The sequence below is a fragment of the Gallus gallus genome, chromosome 8 (assembly GCF_016699485.2).
Source record: "Gallus gallus isolate bGalGal1 chromosome 8, bGalGal1.mat.broiler.GRCg7b, whole genome shotgun sequence".
Taxonomy (NCBI): Eukaryota; Metazoa; Chordata; class Aves; order Galliformes; family Phasianidae; genus Gallus; species Gallus gallus.
The window spans coordinates 5,098,486-5,124,255 of record NC_052539.1 but is presented as its reverse complement, the minus strand read 5'-3'; the positions used below and the strand labels follow the sequence as shown (position 1 = coordinate 5,124,255).

Genomic DNA, 25,770 nt, shown 5'->3' with positions numbered 1-25,770 from the left:
GCAGGCTCAGGCCAGGAAGCAGCAGCCAGTCTCTCTGCAAGAACTGGAGGAATGCAAACAGGAGCAAGACTCAGGACAGAAAACAGACTCACAAAGGGCTTGAGCACATCGCATAGCACAGACACTGCATGTCGCAGTCTGGCCTCCTGGCCCTAATACCCTCTGACAGCTCCCAGAGCAGGAGCTGGGCAGGTTAGTGATTTGATCATGACTCCCAACTCCTGCAGGAGCTTCAGAGTTTCTGCTGCCAGTCCTCTGCAAAGCACGCAAGGAGCTGCAAAGGCTGGCAGCCTCCAGAGCCTGTAGCAGTGACCTACCTTTGTGAGCTAAGAGCTGCTGGCCAAACGCTGGGTCCAGTCCAACCCTTGTAAACCGGAGCTGTGGAAGGCAGCTTCAGCCAGGCCCTAGTAAATGACTGCTTGTTTGATGGCTAATTGCTTATGAAAATACAAGGCACGATCCCAATGTAGGCAGGGCTTATATTGCCATGGGCCCAACTGAGAACCGAGGAATTTAAGGGAAATAGAACAACAGGAGATAAGGAGAGTTCCTCCAGCAAAGAATCTGTGGAGCTTTAGTGGTCCCATGGCGATATGAGCAATACAACAGAGGTATTTAGTGAGCATCTTACAGCAAATATTTCCCCAGCCACTCTGGCCAGAGCAGGATCTAAACAGACATCAAACAGAAGAGCTGCATTCATGGCCACCAAGACAAAGACGCGTTCATTATACTCTCTGAAGATCTTACAGGCCTGGACATGCCATAACATCACAGTTGGTAATTTCATAGGATCATTCAGGTTGGAAAAGGCCACAAAGATCATCTAGTCCTAACACCAAGCCATCACCACCGTGCCCATGAAACCACGTCCCTCAATTTGCGTCCTGAAGCAGGAGAAAACAGCGCCAGTCCTGTAAGACCCCAGGAGAAGTGAAGAAAAGCTGCTAGCAGAACTAGCTCCAGTCAGCTCCTGGGAGAGAAACTGGGCTGCCCTGATTGAATGGCAGGAGCCATGCTGGCCTGAGCAGCTGTCTCCAGAGGATGCTACAGGACTGTGCATGTAGAGGACAACAACAAGGACAGGCTGGGAGACCCATGTGGTGGTTTAGCTCTCAAAACAGCTCCTGCAGGGATTCAGAGCAGGGCGTTTCGGGCTAATCTCTACATCCCCTCAGGGAACCTGAAGGATTACTGCTCTACATCTGCTCACACGGTTGGGCCCCACCTTGTCAAGGCGGGGGGAAGCGCTGGCAGCAGCTCTTGGCTTGTTAATCGGTTTGGGATAAACAGCAATGGACCCTGTTCATCTTGGTGCAGCAACCTCTGACTATCTTTGCTAGCTGGCCTGATGGCTTCTCTTGAGCCTTGCCTAGGGCTGGAGCACACCTCAACAGAGGCTGGCTTCCTTGGATGCGTCAAGGGCTGGGGAAGGGCAGCCTTTGCCCCAGCAGCACCTGGCCATCGCTACCCTAGGGCAGTGTTTGTTACAGCCCAAGACAGAGTGGGAGTGGAGGTCCCCAGAAATCAGTCACCACACGTCCCAGAGCTGTGCTTTCACCTGCTAGCCCGTGCTCTCCCAGCCCTTCGCTAACTTCCCAGCAGAATGGGCTGCAAAAGGCCTGTATGAGCTAAGTGGTTCGTGCAGTTAACTGTGCACCAAGGTCACCCACTTGCTTTTCCTTCTGCTCTCCTCTCCCTCCTGAGCATGCATGTCTCGAAGCTCACTGCTGGTCCAAGCGCTTTCTTTATGGGATGCAATGCTGAGCCTTCTTTTCCTTTCAGGACCAGAAATGCTGGTTTTGAGTCCAGCCATGGCCGTGCTGGCTCCCAGGCAGTCAGTGCCATCTGCCGGCTGCTCTTTCCTTGACTACTACGAAAACATGAAAAGCTAAGTACAAGCTTCCAGTCTTACAATTTAACCATCTTCCCCCACCACCCTGACTTTCTGCTGCTGAAGCCATATCCACAGGGCACATGTAAAAGACAGACATTTTCAGAGAGGGAGCATTATGTTTAAAACAGTTTATTAAATACCGCTACAAATAGGACAATACACATCAGATTCTAAGTCTAGCAGAGATGATTAATTTATAACTTAGACATAACTTAAGACTCTCGTTTGAAGTCCTTTAACAGCACAATAATTCATACTTGCAACATATATAAAAATCAGAGGCTTCCATTTTATCTGTAAATTATGTTCATACGATTACATGCCTGCATATTTCTGTCCTGTTTTAAAATGTCCTGGGCCCAGATCAGGAACAGGTGTTTTAAATATATTTGCAGTTAACAGCACAGAAATATCCTCGGTAAAAATTACACAACAAATTAAATATTTACATTCACACATCTGTATTACAGTGCACAATCCCATGGGGATGAGAACTTCCCATCTACTTGCTGCATTCAGAAACCAGAGTACCTAGTACAAGCACTACCATTCCCAGTGCCATCAACAAAACAGTAAAGTCCAAAGGCTTTCTGGAACATGCAGCAGAAACCCAGATAATTGCCTATATCATTTCAGGCATATGGGAACATCTTAAAATAAAATGACTTCAACAATAAGCCAGATCAATGGCTACAAAGCAATTCAGAGAATGTTTTTAACCCCAATTATTTTGTTTCTGCAAGTATAACCCAAATGTCTCCAGAGGAGACATCTCCAGCAGTGTAATAAGTGATGTGAAATAATGCATGTCTTCACCTCACCTAGGTACCTCACCTAGTAGACCAGAGGAGAAACCAGCCTCCTCCTTAGGCAGCAGCTTACTATATGCTCACCATCTGGACAAGACATGGCAAGCTCCCAGTTATGATAACTACATGAGTGAATGTAGACAGTGTTTTGCCAGAAGGCCAGAGTTTTGCTCTCTGCTTCTTAGTCTTCTATGGAAATGCCAGACAGCTTGAGTTCAAAATTTGAGCAATACACAAGGTGAATCATCTTGTCAGCAAGAGGTAAAAACATCTGGTCAGCTGCTGATCTGCATGCAGTTTCATTTCCTGAAAATCTCTGAGACATAAGCAAACATGGCTTCAATTCCTGCAGAGAGAAGAACATTCCTCTATAAATTGGAAAAACTGGCACAGATTTGTACTTGCTGTCACGTCAGAGGAATTTTGTATGCAGCAGGAAGCAAGAATGAACCAAAGTGTTCCTAATATTATACAGCTAGACAGACATAGCATAGCATAGACAGCATAGCACAATAATTCCTTAGGAGCTGATTCAGAAATGGTCATTCAATAAATCTATCAGTTTCCTTAGGAACTTTGGTGCAGTGGCAAAAAGCACGTTAGGTCCACAAAGCACATACTGCTATTTTTGCAAGTGTGCAGCAATTAGTAGGCTCCAGCTACTTCTGTGATTAGAAGGAAGAGAGTTTGGGAATGCAGCTATCTCGTGTGCTTACCTGAAACACCTGGAGTTAGACATTCTGGCATTCAGTAGTGAGGTGCTGACAGCTGCTATAAGAACAGAAATGAGAAGTACTTTAGTGACAACTGTTCTATACCTAGTGGATTTTAGCAAAGTGATTGCAATGCTTTTCATGCTGTTTTTTGAGGGACAGCTTACCTGGCAGGAGTGAATTTCTTTGCTGCAAGAAGAAAAAGAAAAAAACATTAGCATTTCAAGAGGAAAACCCTCTCTTGCAAACTTTTTTTTTCCTATTAAAAACCCTTATCTGAATATTTGATAAAAAGCCATTCATCCAGCAACGGAAATCACAGCTAATTATTACTATATTGTCATTAGCCCCAAATCAAACTCCCATTCACTTTCCCTGGCAGTAATTACTGATGAATAACCACTGGCTTTTTCACCTCTAATTCTTGTTTTCTTGATTATTTTTTTTTAACTCTTTCAGATTTTTAAATGTATATCCTAAAGCCAAACATGTCACACATGCAGGCTTACAGAAAGTAACACTGGAATTTGTTTACGTGAATAGTTTCACTTTTTCAAAAGGCAAATGTTTGAGGTCTGGTGGTTTTTCCTCCCCACTAAACAAATTTCAGGAAGGTAAATAAAATACATGGAAACAGTCCAATTGCTCACCTTTTCCCCGTAACCGTTTTGCAAGCCAAAAGAGGAATGATGCTGTGGCAAGCAGAGAGGTAGTGGTGGCTGCTATGCCCACAGTGACATAGGCAACTTGTTGAGAAGCTGAAAGAAGAAAAACAGCTACAGTGAGATCAAGGGGCACGTGGTTTCCTCCTCTTTGAGAGCCCGACCGAAATCAATAAAATTATTCAAGGATCTGAATTCTGCCCAAATAGCGTGGGGTTGAGCTCTTGGGACCTACAGCACATCAGGTGAGCCAATCATATTCTTACTGGGGAGAGGGAAAGAGCTCTTACTGGCTTGGATGGAAAGGGAGACTTTTGCCCTGTAAATTTACAGCCCTTCACAGAAAAGCTCTGTGAGGCGCTCACTCAAGAAGCTCTCACATCTGATTTATAAATCTACAAACTTCTTCCACCGAGAAGCAGGCTGATTAATGCAAATTTTTCTATAATGTCGTACTTCTCTATAAAAGCTCTTTATTAACATGGAAATAGTTCAGCATGAGAAATATTGTAGTTAAGAACACACAAAAAATGCCTAAAGTCAGGTTGAGGCTTTTGGTTTTGATAAGAAATCAAGGCTTCCCATCCAGACCCATCAGGAATGTTCCTCCTTATTTTCAAGGATCATATTCAGAGATTTCATTAGGTTTCTTCCTTTGTGTGCTGCACTACAAGTTCTAACTCACTGCTTGCTGTTATCCCCTCCACCCTTCCATACCTCCTACTTTGGCCAGGAACCCAGTGACATCTTTTTCTGGCTAGTCACAGATAGAATACCTTCACATGTGGGCAGACTGGCACTCCAGTTTCCTGAATGACTGCACTCAAGAACACGAGATCCATTGAGATTCCATCCTTCTAGGCAGCTGAAGTGGCAGGCCGTGTTATATGTGAAGTTCCCAGCACCATGTATGCAATCCATAGAGCCTTTCTCAGGAGACTTCAGCGGTTCACACTGTACAACTGAAATAAAGAAAAAGAAATGGTTGAGACATAAACACCTTTCCTGTCTTTGACCCTACTGTTTGTACTGGTAAATGTACACTGTATGTTCAAAATCATTTGAACTTGGGGTGAGGGGAGTTCAGAAAGCCATGAGCAGGTATTCTGAAAACAGGGCAGGTCACAGCTGAAAGCACAAGAGATAGCACAGACATTAGCTTGGAGCAGGTCAGCATAATATACTCCTCTTTTAGCTGACAAGAAGAGGTATCCTGCCAAGAGCTAACCTCTGGTGAGGCCATGATACTATCTTGTACACTGAATCAGTGTTGGATATTGATTGAATTGAACCTGGACTCTCAGAGATAGGATTTCAGAGCATTGCACACTGACAAGAAAATATTTTCCAACCGACTAAGTCTCACCTTTGCATTTTGGGAATGGCTCTGACCACTGTCCCTGTGCCATGCACTCAGTGCTGGATGGGCCCTCCAGAACATAGCCTTCTCGGCAACGGAAATCACAACGTGAGCCATAGGTGGGATCTGCATAAGAACAGCTCACAGAACCTTCTTCTGGCCAGGTTACAGCGTCACACCTCACAGCTGCAACACAGATCACAACAGCAGTCAGCACAGAGGCCTCAGGAATTCAACATGCCAGTCAATGCTGATAGCCCTAAGGGCTCAGGTGGGTATGGAAAAACATACCTGCACAGGATGGCTGCTGCTTGTCCCAGGCCCCAGAAGAGCCACAGTGCAGCGTGGATTGTCCTGTCAGAGCAAATCCTTCCTCACAAGTGAACTCACAGGTGGTATTCCATGTAAACTCAGAGGAACGGGAGCAGTTCAGAGAGCCATTAGCAGGTGCTTTTAAGACAGTGCAGGTCACAGCTGAAAGCATAAGAGACAGCACAGATATTAGCTTGGAGTAGGTCAGAATAAATGCTCCTCTTTCAGATGACAAGAGGCTGCATCCTGCCTGGAGCTCTCCCCTACGGGGCCATAGTACTGCCCTTCACCCCCAGCAATGTCTCAGTTAACAGGAATTACAGCACGCTGCACTGTGAAGCCAGAACTCTTAAATATGTATTTAAAGCATACAAGCTATTCCTAATACTGGCTCCAGATTATAAGGTCCATTTTTGGGGTGTAGACTCCCATTTGAAGATGATGAGCTCCTACCAGAACACTCCAATTCAACGGTCTGTTACCACTTCTGCAGGGAGCACAGCTCCCAAGTGTAGTTTCTCAACTTGTATTGCTATTTCCACTTTAATACAACAGGATGTATGATCTTTATCTTGAAACCTCTTTAAGAGAAATACTATAAATGTACCAGGGATTATTGTTAATATTTGACAATACTTGAATTATTTAGTCTTTCCAGACTATTTGAGCTAGTCTTAAGTTTAACAGATGATTTCTAACCCACTAAGTCTCACCTTTGCATTTTGGGAATGGCTCTGACCACTGTCCTTGTGCCATGCACTCAGTGCTGGATGGGCCCTCCAGGACATAGCCTTCTCGGCAACGGAAATCACAGCGTGAGCCATAGGTGGGATCTGCATAAGAACAGTTCACAGAACCTTCTTCTGGCCAGGTTACAGCATCACACCTCACAGCTGCAACACAGATCACAACAGCAGTCAGCACAGAAGCATAATAGACAGCACAGACATTAGCTGGGGATAAACTTAAAAAAAAGCATTTTTTCTTTCCTGAAACTTAGTAACATATCTAATGCATGGAAACAGCTTTAGATTTAGGCCAGAATCTCAGTTTGTATCCATTAATAGAGCTCCGTAGACTTCAGTGTTGCTGTGTATAATGCAGAAATCTCATCTTCCATTGCTTGACAAGCTCACCTGTGCATGATGCAAGTGGGCCAGACCAGTTTCCATGAGACGTACAATATACTGACTCCAATCCATTCAGCTCATAGCCTTCTTCACATTGAGCTGTGCATGACGAGTTGTAGCTGAAGTCCTTCAACGGATGGTTGCACTCAAGGCTTCCGTGATCAGGTTTCTTCAGTGGATCACAAGTCTCAACTTCAAAGAAACACAAGAAAGTACACAGTCAGCCCCTTTGGTTAAGCAGGCAAATCAAGCCAGACAAACAGAACTAAGCTAGCATGACCATCTCCCTGCTTGGAAGAAAGGATGTAGTAATCTTACCAAATTCACAACCCGGCCCATAGAATCCAGGGTTACAATGGCAGGTGTAATTGTTAATAGTCTCTATGCATTCTCCACGGCCACTGCAGAGAGATGAGTTGCAAGAAGCTGCAAAAAAAAAAAAAAAAAAAAAAAAAAAGAAGGAAAGAAAGAAGTCCATTAGATAAAATAATCAGCAATGGCCACTAATTAAATCTGGCCTGTGCTTCATTTATCTTTCTGTCACTAAAGAAGCAGTTTGTGAAGCAAAAGGAATGCAGGAACTTTTGGCATATTAGTCAATTCTGCCATTTTACAGAAGCATTTCAGAAATCAATGCCTTTGACAGATTAGTTCACAATGAAAGGATTCCAAGGGAAACTCTATGGCCACTTGTTCTCAGGTAGATGGTGGGTATTTTACTTACTAGCCTTAGTAATCTCTACATAGAGTGTATAATATATATACACAGAGTGTTAGATTTAACCCAGTGCACTATAGTCAGCAGAGAGACAGACACCTCTAAAACAGCGATTCTTATGTAGCTCAGACTTCAGAGTGGGATGAAATCCAACTTCTGAAAGAGCCATTTTCTCTCCACTGATTATAGAGACCTGATGGCTTGCTTAGAAAAGATGTATAATACTCTGGAGGCTAAAAGGTTAGTGAGATCAATCCAGCTCTTAGAACAAGAGCAATCTCAACCCTGTGAGTAAGGATAAGTGTAGGATCTTTACAGTCAGGTAGTCAGCATGTAAAACTAGCTTAAACAACCCATCCCACTATCTCATCTCCACAGGGGCTCACTGAAATGGACTTTATGATACTGTACCTGTATAGCACAAGGCAACCTTTTTCTTCTCACACTTCTCATCATTCCATTTGCCGTCATCCTTCCCTCTTTTGATGTAGATTTCAACACAGTCCTCATTGTTCCCTTTGCCATTTGGTTCACCTGAAGCCCAGTTTTCTGCTTCTTCTGTCAGCTCCTTGTTTGTTCCGACCCAGGTCCATGTACCATTAATTTTTCTGATTCCAATCCAGTAGTAACTCGGATTGAAGGGTAAGAAGTCATTGAGATGGTTGATTTCATCCTTGTTTTGAATGGCAACCATGTTAGTATACCTCTTTTTGCACCACAACTCTGCCTCTCTGTAGGTCATATTTGTGTCTGAATAATGGTATGTCCAACAATTCACCATCTCTAGTATTGTAAGCCCTAGAATGAAAAGATGGCAAAAAGTTGGTATTGGACATTCCCCCCCCTTTCTCTAGAAAAGGATACATCAAACTTTACAAACACTGCACATTTGTCAATATCTGAAACAGCATTAAAATTTAGTGGCAATAATTTTACAAGTAATTAACCAACAAGCTTCCAAACAGGCAAGTCACCATCAAGTATAGCAACTTCAGCCTGTCCAACTATGTCCACTCATACAAAGATCTGCAGAATTCGTATCACATCATAGGAGCCAATTACACTTCTGTCAGGCAATCAGGATAAAGTGCAATTGCAGCTACAGCTTTTTTCTAGGTGAATCTAGCCTCAAGCTAATTAGGTCAGATTCAAAAGCTATCTGTTTAATTCCAAACTCAAAACTAAACGCACTAACCTTACCACTCAAATAGTTTTCTGCAGACACATACACACTTACCGTAAGCAAGAAGAGATAGGAACCACAGGCAATTCATTTCTCTGAGAGTTTTCTCTTCTCTTTATCTTTTAAGCAGATGGCTATGAAAGATCAAAGGAACACATTTGTTTTTTACTATCCAATATAAAATACTGCCTGTGCAATCTTTTCTGCATACTTTTAAAGAATCATTCTAAAGAATTAAGTAAGGTTTCCTCTAGCTGAGACATAGAATATAATAAAACACCCCACTTATACTCACAGCTTGTAGTTGTATCGGTCAGGTGCTGTAGAAGTCCTCTGTAGTATTTCTCAGCGACTGCTCTCTGTTGCTGAGCTGCTGAACACGGACTTGAAGATAAGGCTCAGCTCAAAGCGTCTGGACTGTGTCTCCCTTGCCTTTACTACAGCCTTTTATTCTCTCAGCCAGCCTGTTGTTCATAGTACGGGAAATTCTACGTAGAAAAAATTTCTTGGAAAACCCCAGGATCACATCCTCACACATGAAGCTTGATGCTTCCCCTCGCCAATCAGCCCTCCCATGCTGTGCTGCCAAGCTGCCAAGTGGTAGATTACAGCTTTACTGACGGAAGCACACAATTCCAGGATATCAGAAAGGAGCGAGAAAGCTAAAGAGTTTGCTGTATAAATAGATTCCAACTTTTCTCCTAGGAGAATGTTTTGCACCAAGCTGCTACCAGTTCTTTTGGCATCTCAGTAAGAAAGGCATTGACAATTAAAAGCTGGTTCGTTGACTAAAAGATTAAAATTGCAGCATTGGTCAATCTCCTCCTTGTGGGACACAGAACACTGTGCACAATGTGGACTTAGCTTTGACCATGCACAATACATTCTGATATCCTCATCTCAATAGTTACAATTCCTAACCAGGTGCATGCAATATTTCAGGTGGACAAAACAATATACTAGTCATAGACTGAATACACACACACTGATTGTGTATACACTGATTAATTACACTACTGCATAGTGCAGTCACATGGCGTCAATGGTATGAAGGCACACACCTGAGTAGTCATGGACACTGTGCTATAGCTGCTTGGTGAGGGGTTATGGGCTATCCATACATCTATGTATCCCTCTGGATACACAGCATGTACTGCTGAGGGCTGTATGTAGGTGAATGTGCTTGGTTCTCCACCCTATGCAAAGGCATGATACTTAAGACATGTTGCAGGGTCCACATTACCCAGCAGTCCTAACTCTGGTCAATTGGAAGTGTCATTACTCCCTTGTGCCCTGACCAGTAGACTCACCTCAGCCCTTGTTCCACAGCCACTTAGGCAGTGACCATGAAGACGCCAGCACATGGTTCAGTTGCTAAACTAGTATTCCAGGCACAAAGACTCACCATTACAGGTAAGGTTTAGCAAGGCTTAACAATGAAAGGTCTCAACAACTGCTGTCAGCAACAGGAGGACAGAGGGCATCATCCCTTTCAGATCTGTAGAACAGTTATAGTTCATACAGCACATGTTGAAACACATATTTTGGAGGCTCAGCCTGTCCTTCCAGTGGCTCCTGAATCCCAAGCTAAGATCTTAGTTGATGTCATTTCCCCAAGAAGTACTAAGTGGATGCTCACGTTATGATATGATAGCCATATCAGGAACAGGTTCTTCACCAAAAGGGTGGTCAGGCACTGGAATAGGCTCCCCAGGGTAAGGGGCTTGGCACTGAGCTTGCAGGAGTTGAAATATCTGGACAACACTCTCAGTCATGTGGCCTGATATTTGGGTGGTTCTGCATGGAGCCAGGAGTTGGGCTCAATGACCCTTATGGGTCCCTTCCAAATCAGGATATTTTATGATTCTATGTAGATCCATGCTCATCATCAGTATCATTCTGGTGCATGCCGTACTGCACTTCATGATGCTGGCATCCTAGCAGCAATTGATAAGCAGTATGAGTTTGAACATGGACTTTTTTATTCAGGATCACAGCTGTGTGGCTTCAGTCTGTAAATCAGTTTCTCAGCATGTCTGAGTGAAGGAGAACTTTCACTCGGTCTTTCAAAAGCATTACTCCTTTATACTAACCCATTCCCTCAGGGATGGTGAGGGATATGACAGATCCAATGCACATCAGTCTTGACAGCACACTGCCACACAATATGATGCAGAAAATGGGATCTATTATCTGATGGATGCACATAGGCTATCTATAGGGTATCTTCTAGGGTAGACACATGTAGGGTATATTCATGGTAGGTATAAGGAATATACTAACTTCAGCAGATTTTTCCCTCAAAACTGGGACAAGGCATAGTACATTCTCTTTGAATTCAGCATAACAAGTGCCTAAGAATGGAAATATATCAACCTATTTCTAAGCGAGTTACTATGTTAAGATATTTCTTTCAATACCAGCTGACAGCTTGACAGCTTAAGCTATCAGCATTCTATTCTACCTGGAGCTGCTGCTGATAAATATTACAGCAGAACAGGTAGACGGGGTAAAGGCATAAAGCAGTTTCAAGGACTGCCTTTTGCTTTATGCAAAAAAGCAAAATGTTTATGAGAACCCATAGCTTGATAAATCTCTATTAAGGGAAGCCATCAAAGGAAAGAGAATACAGTAGGTAGTATACAGTAAGCTGCAAATATCAAAATCGACTTTCCTAGAAGCTGCAATGAAGTCCTTGAAAGCTTGTCAAAATCAGTTAATGTTAAGAATGAGAATTAAAACCTTACACTGAATATTTGCAGGGAGAGGTGTACTTTCTAGCAGGTGTGATCTAGCAAAGCTAGAATCACAGACAAACCACCAAGAAACTCTGGAAAGTTGAGGTTAACTCTTGCCTTTTCTACAGCCATATTCTGTGACCTCAGGCCTGGGCCACCCTCACTTGTTACAGCCAGACTTACAGGACATCAGGACAGGACTGATTTCTTTAGCCTCAGCTGCTCATGTGAAAATTGGGAATGAAAATATTTCCTGTCTGCCAGCCTGTCTGTCTGTGCCTGTCTCCTCCCAGACTGGGATTTATAAGGTATTTGCAGAGCCCATCACAGAGCAGGGCAACATTTCATGGGGTTTGTTAAGTGTTGAACTAACACAAATGATGTTTTGGGAGGGCAGTCAGTTTCTTTTCTTAAAATATTGATCAGCTGTTATAATTGTAGGCATAGAGGAATTATAAGCAATTCCAGAACAGTTTATACCCTCTGCAGATCCAGGAGGAGAAAAATCCTTCACGCATTCCTGGAGATTCAATGCTTCAAGTTGTGTTATGAGCTTCCTACTGGTAAAAGCTCATTCTTCTCTCAGCAGAAGCTCTGAAGTTGAGTGGAGGAAACCATATCAGAATTGTTTTCACCACTGGAATCTCCAGGGGAAGGAAGAGTGTGTTTCACAGTTTACAATAGTCTTCCTTTACAAGGACTGTTTGAGACCTCTTGTCTGCAGTAGATAAAAAAGAACACACACACAAAAAAACCCTAAAAAACACCACTCAAGCCCCAGAGCAATATGTCTGTAAAGACTCTCACCTAAAATAGAACGCCTCTTTTTGTTGGCAGCATTCCCCTGTGCATCACCGACATGGGGCTGCTCTTCTTTTTTCTTTAATCCAAGGAAAATATTGTCTCATTTTGATGTAATGAAATACAAATACAAATGTTGAAGTTTCACACCAAAAAAAAAAAAAAAAGGAAAGAAAAAGAGAAAAAATCCTGAGAAGTGTTTTTAAAAGCACAAAACTCAGTGGTTAAAATCTCATTAAAGTTAAAGGCACTTAAAAACTTCAACTCCTGTGTTGTTCACGAAGACTGGGATTCCTGAGAGTGAAAGCTCACGTTGGACTGTAAGCTTTATAGATACTATAGGAAAAAATGTACATCTGAGGCAGGTGTGTCTTTTGAACTGCAGGTACTCAAGGCAGAAATGCCATCCAGCCTACCTCTCATTTCATTCTTGTTTCTCATTTGCGCTCTTTCTTCCTTGAGCAATTGATTTGGGAACATAACAAAGAACATAATTTCTTGCACCGCTCTGAGCTGAGTGCAGCTGTTGGCTCCCACCTTGGCCTACTTGAACGCAGACACGGTTCCATGAAATTAATCCAGTTCCTCTGTCAAAAAAAAACGGAAGACTACATCTAAATTAAGTCAAGCTTTTAGAAGTGTTCAACACTTCTTGTCCTTATGTGCTCCAGGCCTTCATTTCCGCAAGTTAAAATCCAGCTTTTTCAAAGTGAACTGGAATACTCCAGACTACCTCTTTTCATTACAGATATAGATGCCTATTAAGGGCTACCCAATAGAAACTAATTTTCTATTTGGACAGTTTAGTTGATAACACACTACATGAAATAACAGGCGAGCAAAAGCTATATCGACACATTAGGAGTAAGAATAAGTAAAACCACTCAGGTCTGCTATTCAAAGAGTGACTGCCATTGACAGAGGACATGTCAAATGTAATTTCTTTCTATATACAGAAAAGGTAACAGATACTCACTGCAGGAGTGTTATGCAGTGGGAAAAGAGAACAGGTCAGAACACGGCAAGACAGGAGTGAAGATTCCTCTATGTTACATACGATCAAATTAGCGTTTAAGGAGCCAACCAGATTATCTCTTGATAGTTACTTTTGAGGGTATGTGTCAGAGGGCTGATGAAAAGCAAATATTGTCTCTCTACATCTAGAAAGAGGAAGAACAAAGGTAATTAGAAGCCAAGTTCTCCACATAGGTACCTAGAACGATACTTGAACTGTATTGGAAAATACTAAGGAAAACAACTGAAAAATCCACAGAAGAAGAGTAAGATCTGCAGATAAGAAGTCATGTTTTTACCAGTTATCTGGTTTGTCAGTAGGTCAAGGTTGAGTAACAAAGGCACAATAGTGTGCTGCAGATTGCCATTATCAAAGCCCTTACTACTGTTCCATGAGACTTTCTTATAAGCAAACACGTGAAACATGGGTAATTGAAATTATCATAAAATGAACACATTTCACCACTACTTGAAGAGCAGTTGTTCAAAGATTGGTCAGTCTCAGGACTGTACAAATGAGCCCAGCAAGGGTTTATACTGAATTGACTTGAGCTAACTTACACTAGATTGCAAAACACCTAAAATGCTCAGAAAGCATCCAGACACCAATTTTTGAGGAATAGCAAGGATTCCAAGAGAGCAATACAAAGCTTAGAATGGTTTTAACTAATTAGAGACAGAATCTGAAAGAAATGAAGAAACTCAGAAAACAGTGCAATGACCTTCATCCAAACAAACAATCAACAAAAACATGGAAGCAAACCAGATAATATGCAGTAAAACCCTGAGCAACACAGTCGATACGTTATTTAGAGCTAGAGCAAAGTTCTACTTATACTTTTTTGTTTTTTAAAGAATTGAGGGCCATATCATACTCCTGACACCCTGCACTATTTTCAACCAAGAAAATAAAGTTTTATTTCTTGCAGACACCCTCATTTTGTTTGCCTAACCTGCAAGCATATTGCAAGTGATCTAATCTTCTCAACTACCAGTTCTCGATGCACTGCAGTTCCAATAATGTGTGTTCAGAAAATAGTATCTATGTGCAAAAAGTGAACATCTATAACTGTTTTAATGACTCCTCCAGCCAGAAAAGAATGATAGACAACAGAAACCCTCTTGATCTTCTAAAATATATAAGGTGTGTTGGACTTCTTAGGAGAGATTCAATGAATGTTTCTTGATGCCCACTTGGTGTATTACAAATAGTGGTTGGATTGATACTTAGTGATAGAATTGTAAAGGGCATTTTTCTGGATGCTAAAGCCTTAGCAGTGCTGGAACAGAAGGTCTTCGTGGAGACTTTCCTTCCTCTGGAGATTTAAGTCCTGGCTTGGGACAAATTTGTCAGTGTCTTTATCAGGAGCTTATGGAAATGGGAGGCAGTTAAAATTATTTTAAGTGATTAAAAGTCTTAATGGAATTTGCTATTACTACAGAAATAATACAGATCTTTAGGTTCTCAGATAACCTGAGTATATACATGTAAATACAGACATAGACTCAGACTTTTTTGGCCATATCTTCAAAGGATGGTTCTTTACCTGAAAGGTTTCACCTCCATTTATACATTTCTAAGCTAGTCTTCCTCTTAAAGCATGTTAATCATGCTTTTATGTCAAGACAAAATAGAGAATTAAATAACTGTGAGCAACTCAGTTCCATTTCTTACATAGTAGACATATTTGTCATTCAAATATGAAAATATTTCAAATGTATTTACGTCAGAATAGTTTGCATGGTAGACATTTATTCCATGGCAAAGAGCTGTAAAACTATATAAAATTTTGAAGTCCTGGAAAAGAACTCTAGTCTTCCTCTTTGTTCCATGGAAGAGGAAAGCTGTAGCCAGCCTTGAGGGGAAAAGGAGTTCTGGTGCCAGTAGTGAAGGTGTTTCCTGTTTAGACAGGAGCTTGAAACACTAATTATTTAGAAATTCAGAGACAAAAGGGCTAATGTACATGTTTTCCCTGAGGTCTTGATGGGAAGAAAAGATTATTTCTGAAGACATACTCATCCCTCAGCCTCCGTCTCATTAAGTGTGAATAGAGTAGGTAATACAACTGCTGCTACAAAAGAAGCTGGAATTTCTCAGGATGCCTAAGACAGTCTCCATTCTGTCTGGAGCAAAATCCCAGGAGACAAAAATCTTATCTCCTCTTCTTATTTCGGGAATTCTCTGAGGTGACTCATAATGCTCAATTTCCTCTAAGCGAGCCAAAATTCACATTCATTAATCTAACTAGAGGCCCATCATCACTTGCACTGGCAAGGTGTGATTCAGCCCATTGAAATAGAAAGCTGAGTGCAGGAGCAGAGGAAACAACTTGGTAAATGACAGAGCACCTCACACCTTCAGTTAGGATAAAAGTGAGGCTGGTCTTAACATCTAGAACTTAGTTGCTTGTGGTTGCAGGTGGAGCTGATACTATGCTGAACACAATTATCTGCTGGATCCTATGGCTTGGAGCCTTCCCACCCTCCATACACAAGGATGGATGAATGACTATGATCCATGCACAGATCAGGCAATGTTAATTTTACTGCCCAGGTCCATTCCATACTCTCATGCCCTCAGCAGGGGAGATGTGTGAGCGTATGATACTGGAAGGGATAATAGCCGTGAGGAGAAGAACAGCTAAACTTTTGGCAAATAAGAGGAGTAAAAAGGGTGTTTCAGGATTAAGAGATAAGTAGGCAGCTGGTTCTTGTAAAAGTGGTCTTTGTGTGAAATGTTTTCTCTATGTTTCTCCCAGAAAGATTACAGGAATGGTCAGAAAAGTAATGAGTCTTTTCAAGCCTTCTGATTTCCTGAGCTCCCAGAAAATACCATTTTGATTTATCAGATTGCAGATGAACAAACAGTAGCACTGCAATGCTGATGTAACTTTCCATTCTCAGCCTGCAGTATTATGAAGGAGAAACAACAAAAACAGATGAGAGCAGCGCCTTCACTTCCTCACTTCACAAATCCCACCATCGCTTTAAGATGCCCAAACTTCAGGTCTTTTCAGTGCTTAAATCAGTTTTAGGTAGATTTCCATACACCTATGGACACAGTATTTAATGTGTTTCAGTCCACAGCTAAATCGCTGTTAGGTAATACTTCAATGCCATAACTTCTCAGGTTTCTCCAGATCTTTTCAGCCTAAATTACCAACTCCACGAGTTCTACTGCTTTAGGAAGAAATCTGTTAAACGAGGCCTGTACAGATAGTTCAGTCCAAATTTTTGAAGTATCTAGAAGTTTTGGATTCTGTACCCTAAAGATGCTTTGGGTGATGCTGGCCTCCATATTTAAAGCTCTACATTTAAACACTATGGTTCAAGTCAAATGTCATTTATAAAACCAAGCAGCAGAAAGAATCACCACCCAAGCTACAGACGTACTGTGAAATGAGATCTTACCACTCAGTATCTGAAATCTTTGAGGCAATGTTCTCTGCAGTTGCAAGGAAAAAGTGTGCAGCAACGAGAACCTGACCCAGGATCAGCTGGCAAAGGCATACGTTTATAAATGACATTGTAGTCATGACTCTTCTCAGATCACAAGCTAACAGAATGCCTTGAACTAAGTAGTCATTCAGGAGCACTCTATCCACTTCACCACAAGGTTGCTGTCACTATAACATCAGTGCATTATTTGAAGAAAGAAGTACATGTCCACTAGCTGGATAAGTAGCTTTATGTTAAACCAATGTTTAACATAGGATCACTAGTGGAGGATAACTTGAGGCACATAGCCTTTGTTTTAAGAATAAAGTTCACTGCTAACACTGAAAACAATGGTATTAAGTTCCACGCTCTTATTGTTTCCCGTACAAGTAACAGTGCCACAAGGCTTCTCAAATTTCCTGTTAGCTGGTATCAAGGTCACTTAAACACTGTTTACTTAGTGGGCCAGAAAACAATACTTCAACTTTCCAGTGAGGTGTTTGCTCTTCCACCACTTCTAGATTTCTTGACTCATCAGGAAGCATGGGTGTCCTCTCCCCTGAAGCTGCTCCACTTCATGGAAAGGCAACAGAGTATTGACTAGACTCAATCTTTTGATGTGCTTTTTATGCTCCAGTCTAAAGAGCAGTGCACACAAAGACATTTCTCTCAAATAAAAGCAAGGACGGATCCTCATTCCACCATCCTTGATGTAAATTTAACCTTCTTGGTGCAAATTATTTGAAGTTTTTTTTTTTCCTTTTGTGGTAAATGATATCAATAGCCATTTATTCATCTTTTATAATCATATATGATTGTGATTGGTAGCAGAGTCTGGTTCTTTACAATCAGCTTAGATTACTTTCATAATAGGTATTGGATCAACGGGAAGTGAAGCGATTATTACTTCTATATGATACATATATATGTATCATATATATGATATATATGATATTACTTCTACAAAATGATACTAGACCTGAAAGAAATGTTCTTACCTGAAGCAGGTACGAGTTCAGCTTATTTGAACTTCTTCTAAGTGACAAAATCCATGTTAGACTGTATAAGCTACAAAAGAGAAGCTATCCTATTGTCAAAATATAAGGAAATACCTATGTTTAAGTAAGTTGAGAGTTGCTCTATGTTCTATGGAGTCAAAGACATAGGTTTATCTAAAGGTTAAGTCAAACGAGATCCGTACTCTCTTCACTAATAAAATTGAGAGCAAATGCACTTGCATTTTCCCCAATCAATCCATACCCAGAATTCTGCAAGTAAGTCTTCATACAATTACATTCTCATTCATCTTCTGCATTCTATTTTTTATCATTGATCTAGACAATTGCACACTCATGGCCATGACTAAGGAGGGACAGAGTGCCTCCCTGCAGCACTGTCTTCCCAGGTGCCCAGCAATGATGGTATTTAAGACCAGGGAAGCAGTAGCAGCTAGAAAAGCTCACAAAATGTGATGTGCTCTTTATTAGTGCCACGTAAGCACAGGAGCTGATCCTAAGTCTTCTGTACACAAGTGGATAAAGTCAGTACAAAGCCCAAATGGATACAAACCATCTGTGAGCAAATGAAAACTGGATATTAGGGATGAATTTCCAGCCAGTGGAGAAATGAGGTTATAGAAAAGGGCAGAAATTAAAAAAATGTGATGGTTCTGATACAGATATTGTTTGGTTTCTGAAAGGGTTTGTATGACAGCATTCTCCAGAAAAGTCAAATATAAAGGATCCTGCAGACACTCTGTACAATCCTGCATCCCAGAGGTTGCCATGCATTCTTCTGTGCACAGACCAAGCTTCTGAACTGCCAATACATACACAGATCCAGAAGATGATTATATGCAGAGAGATAATGTTATTACCCTGTATTTGATCTGGCTTTCAGTGCTAATCTGAGGAGCTGATAACCAACAGTTGTTGAAGAAAAATCTTCATTCAAAGCCTATTAAAACAAGTGGGCCACACAGCAAAGCAGACCTGTGGCCCTAGATGTCCATGACATGTATAGGGTACAACAGTATTTCATTTGCATGAGATAAAGAGTTTGTGAGAGCAGCTAAAAGTTAACCCTCATTTTATTTTCTCTCTTGTACGAGAGTTACACATGATGGAAATCACCTACTTAAAAATTTTGTCTTAATGCTTTCCTGTAATACAAAAACAGATGAAACACATCCTTACATCTTGTGCACTACTGTCACAGAACTCAATAAAAGGAAAAAATTATAATGCTGAACTTCAAATTGATTGTTTCCCTTTTCCTGATCCTGATAACCTGGATTGGTCTAATGGCTTGAGAGAATCCCATGATGAGCTCCTTAGTTGTGCTGCAACACAGTGTATATTTAACGCAGTTGTTTAACACTAACATTTATTTTCTCGTACTCTTGTAAAATAAGATTTGGGGTGGGGGTGAGGCTTGTTTGGTTGGTTTTCTGGTGTTTTTCTTTTTTTCCTGTTGGAATGAAATGTTACATTTGATATTAAAACACAAGTCAGTGTCCTTCTTTTATGACGTTATGCAAGTGAACTAGGACAGTCTGAGCACTGAAAACAAGCTAGAAATAACAGGTTTGAGACCCACACCATAGAAAGACTCTTCTTTTTGGCAGGATAAACCAGCTCCATGTTTCTGCAGGCAGATGGCTTCTGCTACCTCAGCTTCTTCCATTGCAACTGAAGTACGGCCACATCTTCCCCATCCCTCATGTCAATCTACATAGACAAAGCAAATGACAATTGTCTACAAGTTAACAGCAGCCTCTCAAAAACTCTACTCAAGGCCACATTATCTTTTAATCACAGATATAATACCATAAATCTTCATGCACAAGTTACCCAGTTCAACTTTCTACCCAGACTTTTCCAGTGATCCTTTTTGTTCCTAGGTTACTCAAGAAGGGAAACCAGTGTGTTTTTGTAATCATCAGCTATTGGGTACTTAACTTTTCAGCTTAGTAATGTTAGTTGAAGACTGAAAAACACAGAACAAAGAAATGCAGGAGAAAGAAGTCGTCTCAGACACTCATGAGTGTCCGAATGGTGCAGTCTGAGGCAAAATGAAATTCAGTCTCAGAGGTGGACTCTTGACACTCAACCCAGAACAAGAGTTGAAATGCTGCACGTAATGTTTTGCCCAAACTTTAAAAGAACATTCATGTCTCCATTCCAATTGAAAAATACTCTTGCTGACTACACAGAATTGAACTGGACTAATGACAGTAGAAGCTCTGAACCTTTTTTCTGTGGATATTCTCTTTTGTGAACACCTAATCTTTGCATGCACAAAAACATTTAAATGAGAAGTCCATTCATGCAGCCACTGGCACACAAACCAAAAGTAAGAAATACAAAACCAACAACAAACAGATGGGCAAACAGTTCTTCATTGCTTTCTCAGGAATCCCAGGGCTCAAATTTGCCCTGTTGTGTACAATTTTTTCAGTTACATTTAAGGGCAGGGCTAGTAAGAGATTCAACCCTTCTGCTTTAAGAAATGAAAGTTTTAGGAATCCAGATAGCAGAGTCTTAAATAGCCATCTCATATATCGTTATAGCAAAAGAAAAGGGAAGGAGCAAGCCAAACAAAGGGAAGGGATACCAGGTTTGTATGCACTAGTTCAATCAGTAACTTGGTTTGGATGAGCCAGTTTCAGTCTGATAACAGCTAACCACATAAGCTGTCACACTCAAACACCATTAAGCCCAACAGTTCAATACACTGAAAAATACACTGCAATACTGGCACAAACCAATCCAGTGTATGAATAGGGGAATTTTACAAGACTTGTAGATGATAGGAAATGTATACATGGTGACACTTTACAGTCATTTGGGTCCAATCCAAAGCCTGCAAATTATTATGGAAAGCAAGCCCAGCACGTAACACAGAAGAGAAAAAAAAAATGTGTTGGAACATTTATTCTTATGGTCTGGATACAACTAATCATGAAAAATATCCAGTACCTTATTTTAATCCTCACCCCATCCATTCTCTGCTATTTAGTTTGAGATATTTGTTATACTTCTCCTCAGAACAATGGTTTTAGGACAGTAAAGACACAATATGTCACCCGGCCAAATGAAGAAGAAAATGTTCATTTTTCAGAGAGCACTGCTGAAAACTCTGCCACAATTAGATATGAGTAAGCCCATTAGAAAAGGAAAGTCCCTTTCTGCAGGAGTCAGCCAGTCTCTGGTTTGAGACCCCTGCTGCCCTATGCCATCCTCTTTGCACTCCTGAGGCCCACAAAGTGACGCAGTAGAAATTACCAACAGAGGGGGTTTTGTCTTTGGCCTTGAATCCAGCAGGAAGCTCCTATACCCCAACATGGCATAGGAAACTACTCTTGGCTAAGGCGCGTGCTTAAGAAGACAAAAGCATTAAGAGGAACGTAACAAAGTTCAGCTTTGCCTGTTTCTAGTCAAACTCAACTCAGGTCAAGGCCAGACACCTGCTCTTGTTATTAAGTACAAATCACTTTAAAGCTTAGCCTGTTTGAGGTGTGCCATAAGGATTTCTACCGCCATCTCCAGCCTTGCACATCAGCATTACTATCGTTTGTTGCTAGCTCTTTCTGTGTATCACAACCGACACGGGGCAAAGCATTTTTCCAGAGCCAAGATTGCACAACACACTTCTATGCTCCAGGGAAGGAAATATCCTATTCCAGTTAAAAATAATGAGTTGTTTTTTTTCAAACAAGCAATTCCTACAGAGCCTACTAAGCACTAACTTCAACAAGAGAAACATGAGAGCATCAAATATCACACCATATCAGTAGACAGAACAACTAACAAGCAAGCTATATACAGAGACACTATCAAAACAAAAACATGCCTTTTAGATTGAGTGACACACACTCAAAAGGCTACCACTACCGTAACCCAGCAGGCCTTACTACTGGACTGGACAAATCTGAACAAAGCAAGCTTAAGCAGCCTTCATTCCAGTTACATAAGATTCTCTCCCATCTCCCAGGTGACTAGCGATAAGACAAGAGGTAATGGGTTGCACCTGGGGAGGTTCAGGCTTTCGAGACCACAGTGCTGGTGCAGACTGGTTTACATCCTGGTTCTTACTACAATGTTCCTGTTGTCTCTGCATAAGTGCTATATCTTGCAGGTGTCAGACTAGTGGTTTGCATAAGCAATTTTGCTTTATGTCTACGTGTCAAGTCCCTCCCTCCCCCTTTTCTTCCTACCCTAGCAAATTCTTTTGCTATATAATTCCATTCTGTTCTAGGGTCTTAGCAAAATATTTACCTTCCTCCACTCTCTGCCACAGTGGATGCTTCTTCTACACTTCATAGCTATTCCCAGTTTGCCTGCATGTTCTCATAAGACATTTCAACATGAGCCAGACTATCAGACCCATGAAAATCAGAGCCAAGAGGATCACAAACAGCTGTTTGATCCAGGCTAGCTTTGGCAACCAGGAAGTTAGTTTCTCCCATAGCTTGGAGAATGCACTGCCCCAGGATGTGTCATCTTAGGTGACCAAATGTAGGGTTTTCACATGATCCCAAATTCTTTTGATATTAGTTTCCACTTTCTTGTGCTCATCAATATAGGTGCAACAACTGGTATTGATGAGGGTGCAACCCCCCAACCCCCCATTATGAACAGTTAATATATCCAATGCCATCCTATCTTGGAGGACTACTTCCTTTAATTAACTTACCTAAGCCAGCCATTGCATTTGCTATTATTTCCATTTCTATCGAAATATTTACAATAGCTCTCTCTAGCTGGGCTACCCCCAGAGTAGTGATCAAAGCCCTTATAAAACTATGATATCCAGTATTATATCTTACCAAAGGGATATCAACCCCTGAGGCGCTTTAAAAATCTCATCTTGTGGAGCCAGACATCCTCCCATGCAATGACCTTTCCAATGATCAGGAAAAGACTTTCTGTCCCTACCATTTCCACACAGCCACCAGTATGCTGGTCGCAATTTGCACCAACTACGAAGCTATGGCACCTATGCAATTGGGATCTTCACCTTCAAAAAGAGAACTGAAAAAGTTCCTTGATCAGAGGATATAGTTGCAGGAACCCTAAACCTTGGAATTACTTCGTGCAGCAACACCTTGGTTATTTCTTTGGCTTTGTTGGTCCTGCAAGGGAATGCTTCTGGCCACCCTGAAAAGGTATTGATTAGTACATATAATGAAACCCCCCTTTTCTTGGCATTTCCAAAAATCAATTTGCCACTGTTGCCCTGGAAGGTTCCCTTTCCCAACAGGCCCCATTTGTACCCCGTTTCTGGTACCAGAATCATACAATTACTTTGTTTAAATATTTACGAGAGTCTGTTTCCCCAGTATGTTTATTATGTTCCCTTAGAATCACTAAAGGGTACAACAATGCGTCTATCGGGGTATGCACACATCTGTCAGCTTGCTCCCTTCCCTTCTAAATCATTAATTAGATCCCTATCCTCTCTAGAATACTTTACAGGTTCTGACTCAGATTAAGAGATTTAAAGTTTACTGTCTGGAATTCAAGCCAGTACACCAGTTTCTTTCCCTTCAGCTGCCTGTTTTGCCACTTGATCCACCATCTTATTTCCAATTTCCTGTGTAAAAGTGTCACCTTTCTGATGTCCTCTACAATGTATAATAGCCACGCTCTTTGGTAGATTTACATCATGCTGAATTTGTTTTCCATGCGTGTGAGCAAACCTTGCTCTTTCCAGATGGTACCATGAGTGTGTACCACCCCAAATGCATATTTAGCATCTGTCCACATATTTAAGGCTCTTGTCAAGGCAATTATTTCAGCCTTCTGAGCGGAAGTCCCCACAGGTAATGGTTTTGTCCTTGTCTCACAAAACTGCTTCCATCGATGAACCCAAGTCTCAGGTTCAGGAGCTGACTGGTTCTCAAAAATCACTGGGCTTTTCTCACAACCCTGGGTAAAACTGTCCAGGTTAACCGAGTCTTTTCTCTCCATATTGGGGTTTTCCTAATCAAAGGTAAATAACTTTAGACTTTCTTTGGCAAAACCAAGTGGAAAAAGGCATCCTTCAAGTCCAGAGCAGTAAACCCTACCTACTCATTCCTTAATTTGGTTAATAAAAGTGTAAGGATTTGCCACCACTAAGTGTATATCCTCAACAATTCTATTAATTGACCTCAAGTCTTGTACCAAATCATAGCTCTTGCTGCCCAATTTTCACTGGCAAGACTAGGGTGTCATATTTGGATTCACATTCAATTAATAATCCAAAGTCCAAAAAGTTTTCTATTCTTTTTTTTATCCTTCTACAGTCTTGTATCCTACAAGGGGCACTGCTTTACCCTGACTGGGCTGGCCCTTGCTTTTAACTTAACTTCTATTGGGGCTGCATTTTTAGCTCTGCCAGGTGTCCCTCTTGTCCACACTCCTGGGTGTACCTGATTCAAGATTTCTGTAACTTCTGGGGGTACAACGGTTTTTTTCCCTAGTTTGTGCTAAAGCCAGACTTAAAATTTTCCATCAGTAGGTCCCCTCTAGCTGCAATTTAACCACTTTAACCCTAGCATTTGGTCTAATAGGGTAAACTTCCCAGGTTCTGTCATCCATGCGATCAGAGACGGTTCCCTTCCCCCTCAGCTTGGGACAGCTTCTCCACCAGTGTCCCATTTCTCTGTTATTTGCACACTGCTTTCAGTCCAATGGAGGCAGAACCCTCCCTGGGTCCTTCCAGGTCCCTCGTACCTCTTCACCAAGGGGATCTCTGGGTGCTAGGGCCCTGACATAGGGCAGCAACTGTAGCAGCTGCTATTGTTCTTCCCAGTTTCTTTCTTTCACTAATATCTCTGTTCCTCAATTGTTTTTTCCAGATCCATCACCTCTCTTCTCAGTCCTGACATCCCTGTTACATTGCTTTCCTCAACCTGTGCCTTTTCCAAATCTTTTTTTTTTCTTTCTTTTCTTTTCCCCCCCACTTTCCAAACTTTCATAATTACAAACACTACTAATATATTTCAGTTACACCTTTACCTCCCTCCCATTTGCAAGTAACACGCTGTCTACAGCAGGAGTCTTCTGCTGCAGGGGTGTTCTCATGCCAGCACCTATGTGCCTTAGCTGGCAGAGATCACAAACTCTAATATCTCAAATTCACTGTTTTTCCTTAAAACTTTTGCCTTTTTTTTTTTTCCACAATTCCACTACTCACTTCCATATACCATTAAAACAGTTTGTCACACTCCCTTCAAGACCCACGAGTCAAGCAATACAGTTTTTCAACTTACACAAGCATTCAGCATTTGGTCTGTCAATTAGAATTACTCAATTATGATAACTGGTCCCATTACTTCATTTATATTCCTGGTTTCTTATTCAATATTCCCTGCTCTTCTACTCCTTGTGTAGGACGTCTCTTCATGACTTACAGGTTCCCAGACAATCTAAACCTACCTGGTCTGCTGATAGTTCTTGTCTGTTCCTACAGTTTTCAGGTAAGGGGAGGGAGTACTTCTGAAAAATCTTGGGGTGTGCCAATGGGGTCCCCTCTCTCCAGCCGGTCCCACAGCTGAACAGAGTGCCTCCTGCCTGGCTCCCCAAAATTGATGTGTGGAATCAAACTCTATAACCCACATAAGGTTATAAAGCAGGTATGTTTATTACAGCACCAGGTGCAAGGGGGGATTGTTCCTCCTACTTGCACACCAAACCACCTATCAGTCACCTATTTAATACACAAAATCTTGGATAGGATTACACAAAAGGTGGGTTGGGCTTGCTTAAAGAGTCCAGAGAACTCATCATAATATTTCAATTAGTTGGGGAAATTATTATACTACATCCCACCTCTGTGCACGTGCGTGCTGCTCTCTGGTCGTCCTGGGCAGAGGTCTTCTCTAAGTCTTCCTCATGAAGGTTTCCTGGTGTCCTTCTCACCTTTGGCTCTCTCGGTGGTTTTTGAGACCACAGTGCTGGTGCAGACTGGTTCACATCCTGGTTCTTACTACAATGTTCCCATTGTC

General features: G+C 41.5%; 1 protein-coding gene across 4 annotated transcripts; it reads right to left on the bottom strand.

Annotated features, from left to right (window-relative positions):
- Positions 1 to 2,010: 2,010 nt before the first annotated feature.
- SELE (selectin E) lies at positions 2,011 to 25,770 on the bottom strand. 4 transcript variants are annotated; one of them, XM_046898195.1, is made up of 14 exons: positions 25,202 to 25,379; positions 12,330 to 19,504; positions 8,839 to 8,918; positions 8,013 to 8,399; positions 7,202 to 7,309; positions 6,890 to 7,075; positions 6,467 to 6,646; positions 5,733 to 5,915; positions 5,448 to 5,627; positions 4,858 to 5,043; positions 4,070 to 4,177; positions 3,587 to 3,608; positions 3,423 to 3,477; positions 2,011 to 3,052 (listed from the first exon to the last, which is right to left on the bottom strand). In XM_046898195.1, the coding sequence occupies exons 3-13, from the start codon at positions 8,873 to 8,875 to the stop codon at positions 3,438 to 3,440; spliced, it is 1,617 nt and encodes a 538-aa protein (XP_046754151.1). In that variant the 5' UTR covers positions 8,876 to 8,918; positions 12,330 to 19,504; positions 25,202 to 25,379; the 3' UTR covers positions 2,011 to 3,052; positions 3,423 to 3,437. The 4 variants fall into 4 exon arrangements, with proteins under 4 accessions (XP_046754151.1, XP_040560933.1, XP_040560931.1 ...); XM_040704999.2 differs by lacking the exons at positions 12,330 to 19,504; positions 25,202 to 25,379 and adding an exon at positions 25,595 to 25,770; XM_040704997.2 differs by lacking the exon at positions 12,330 to 19,504.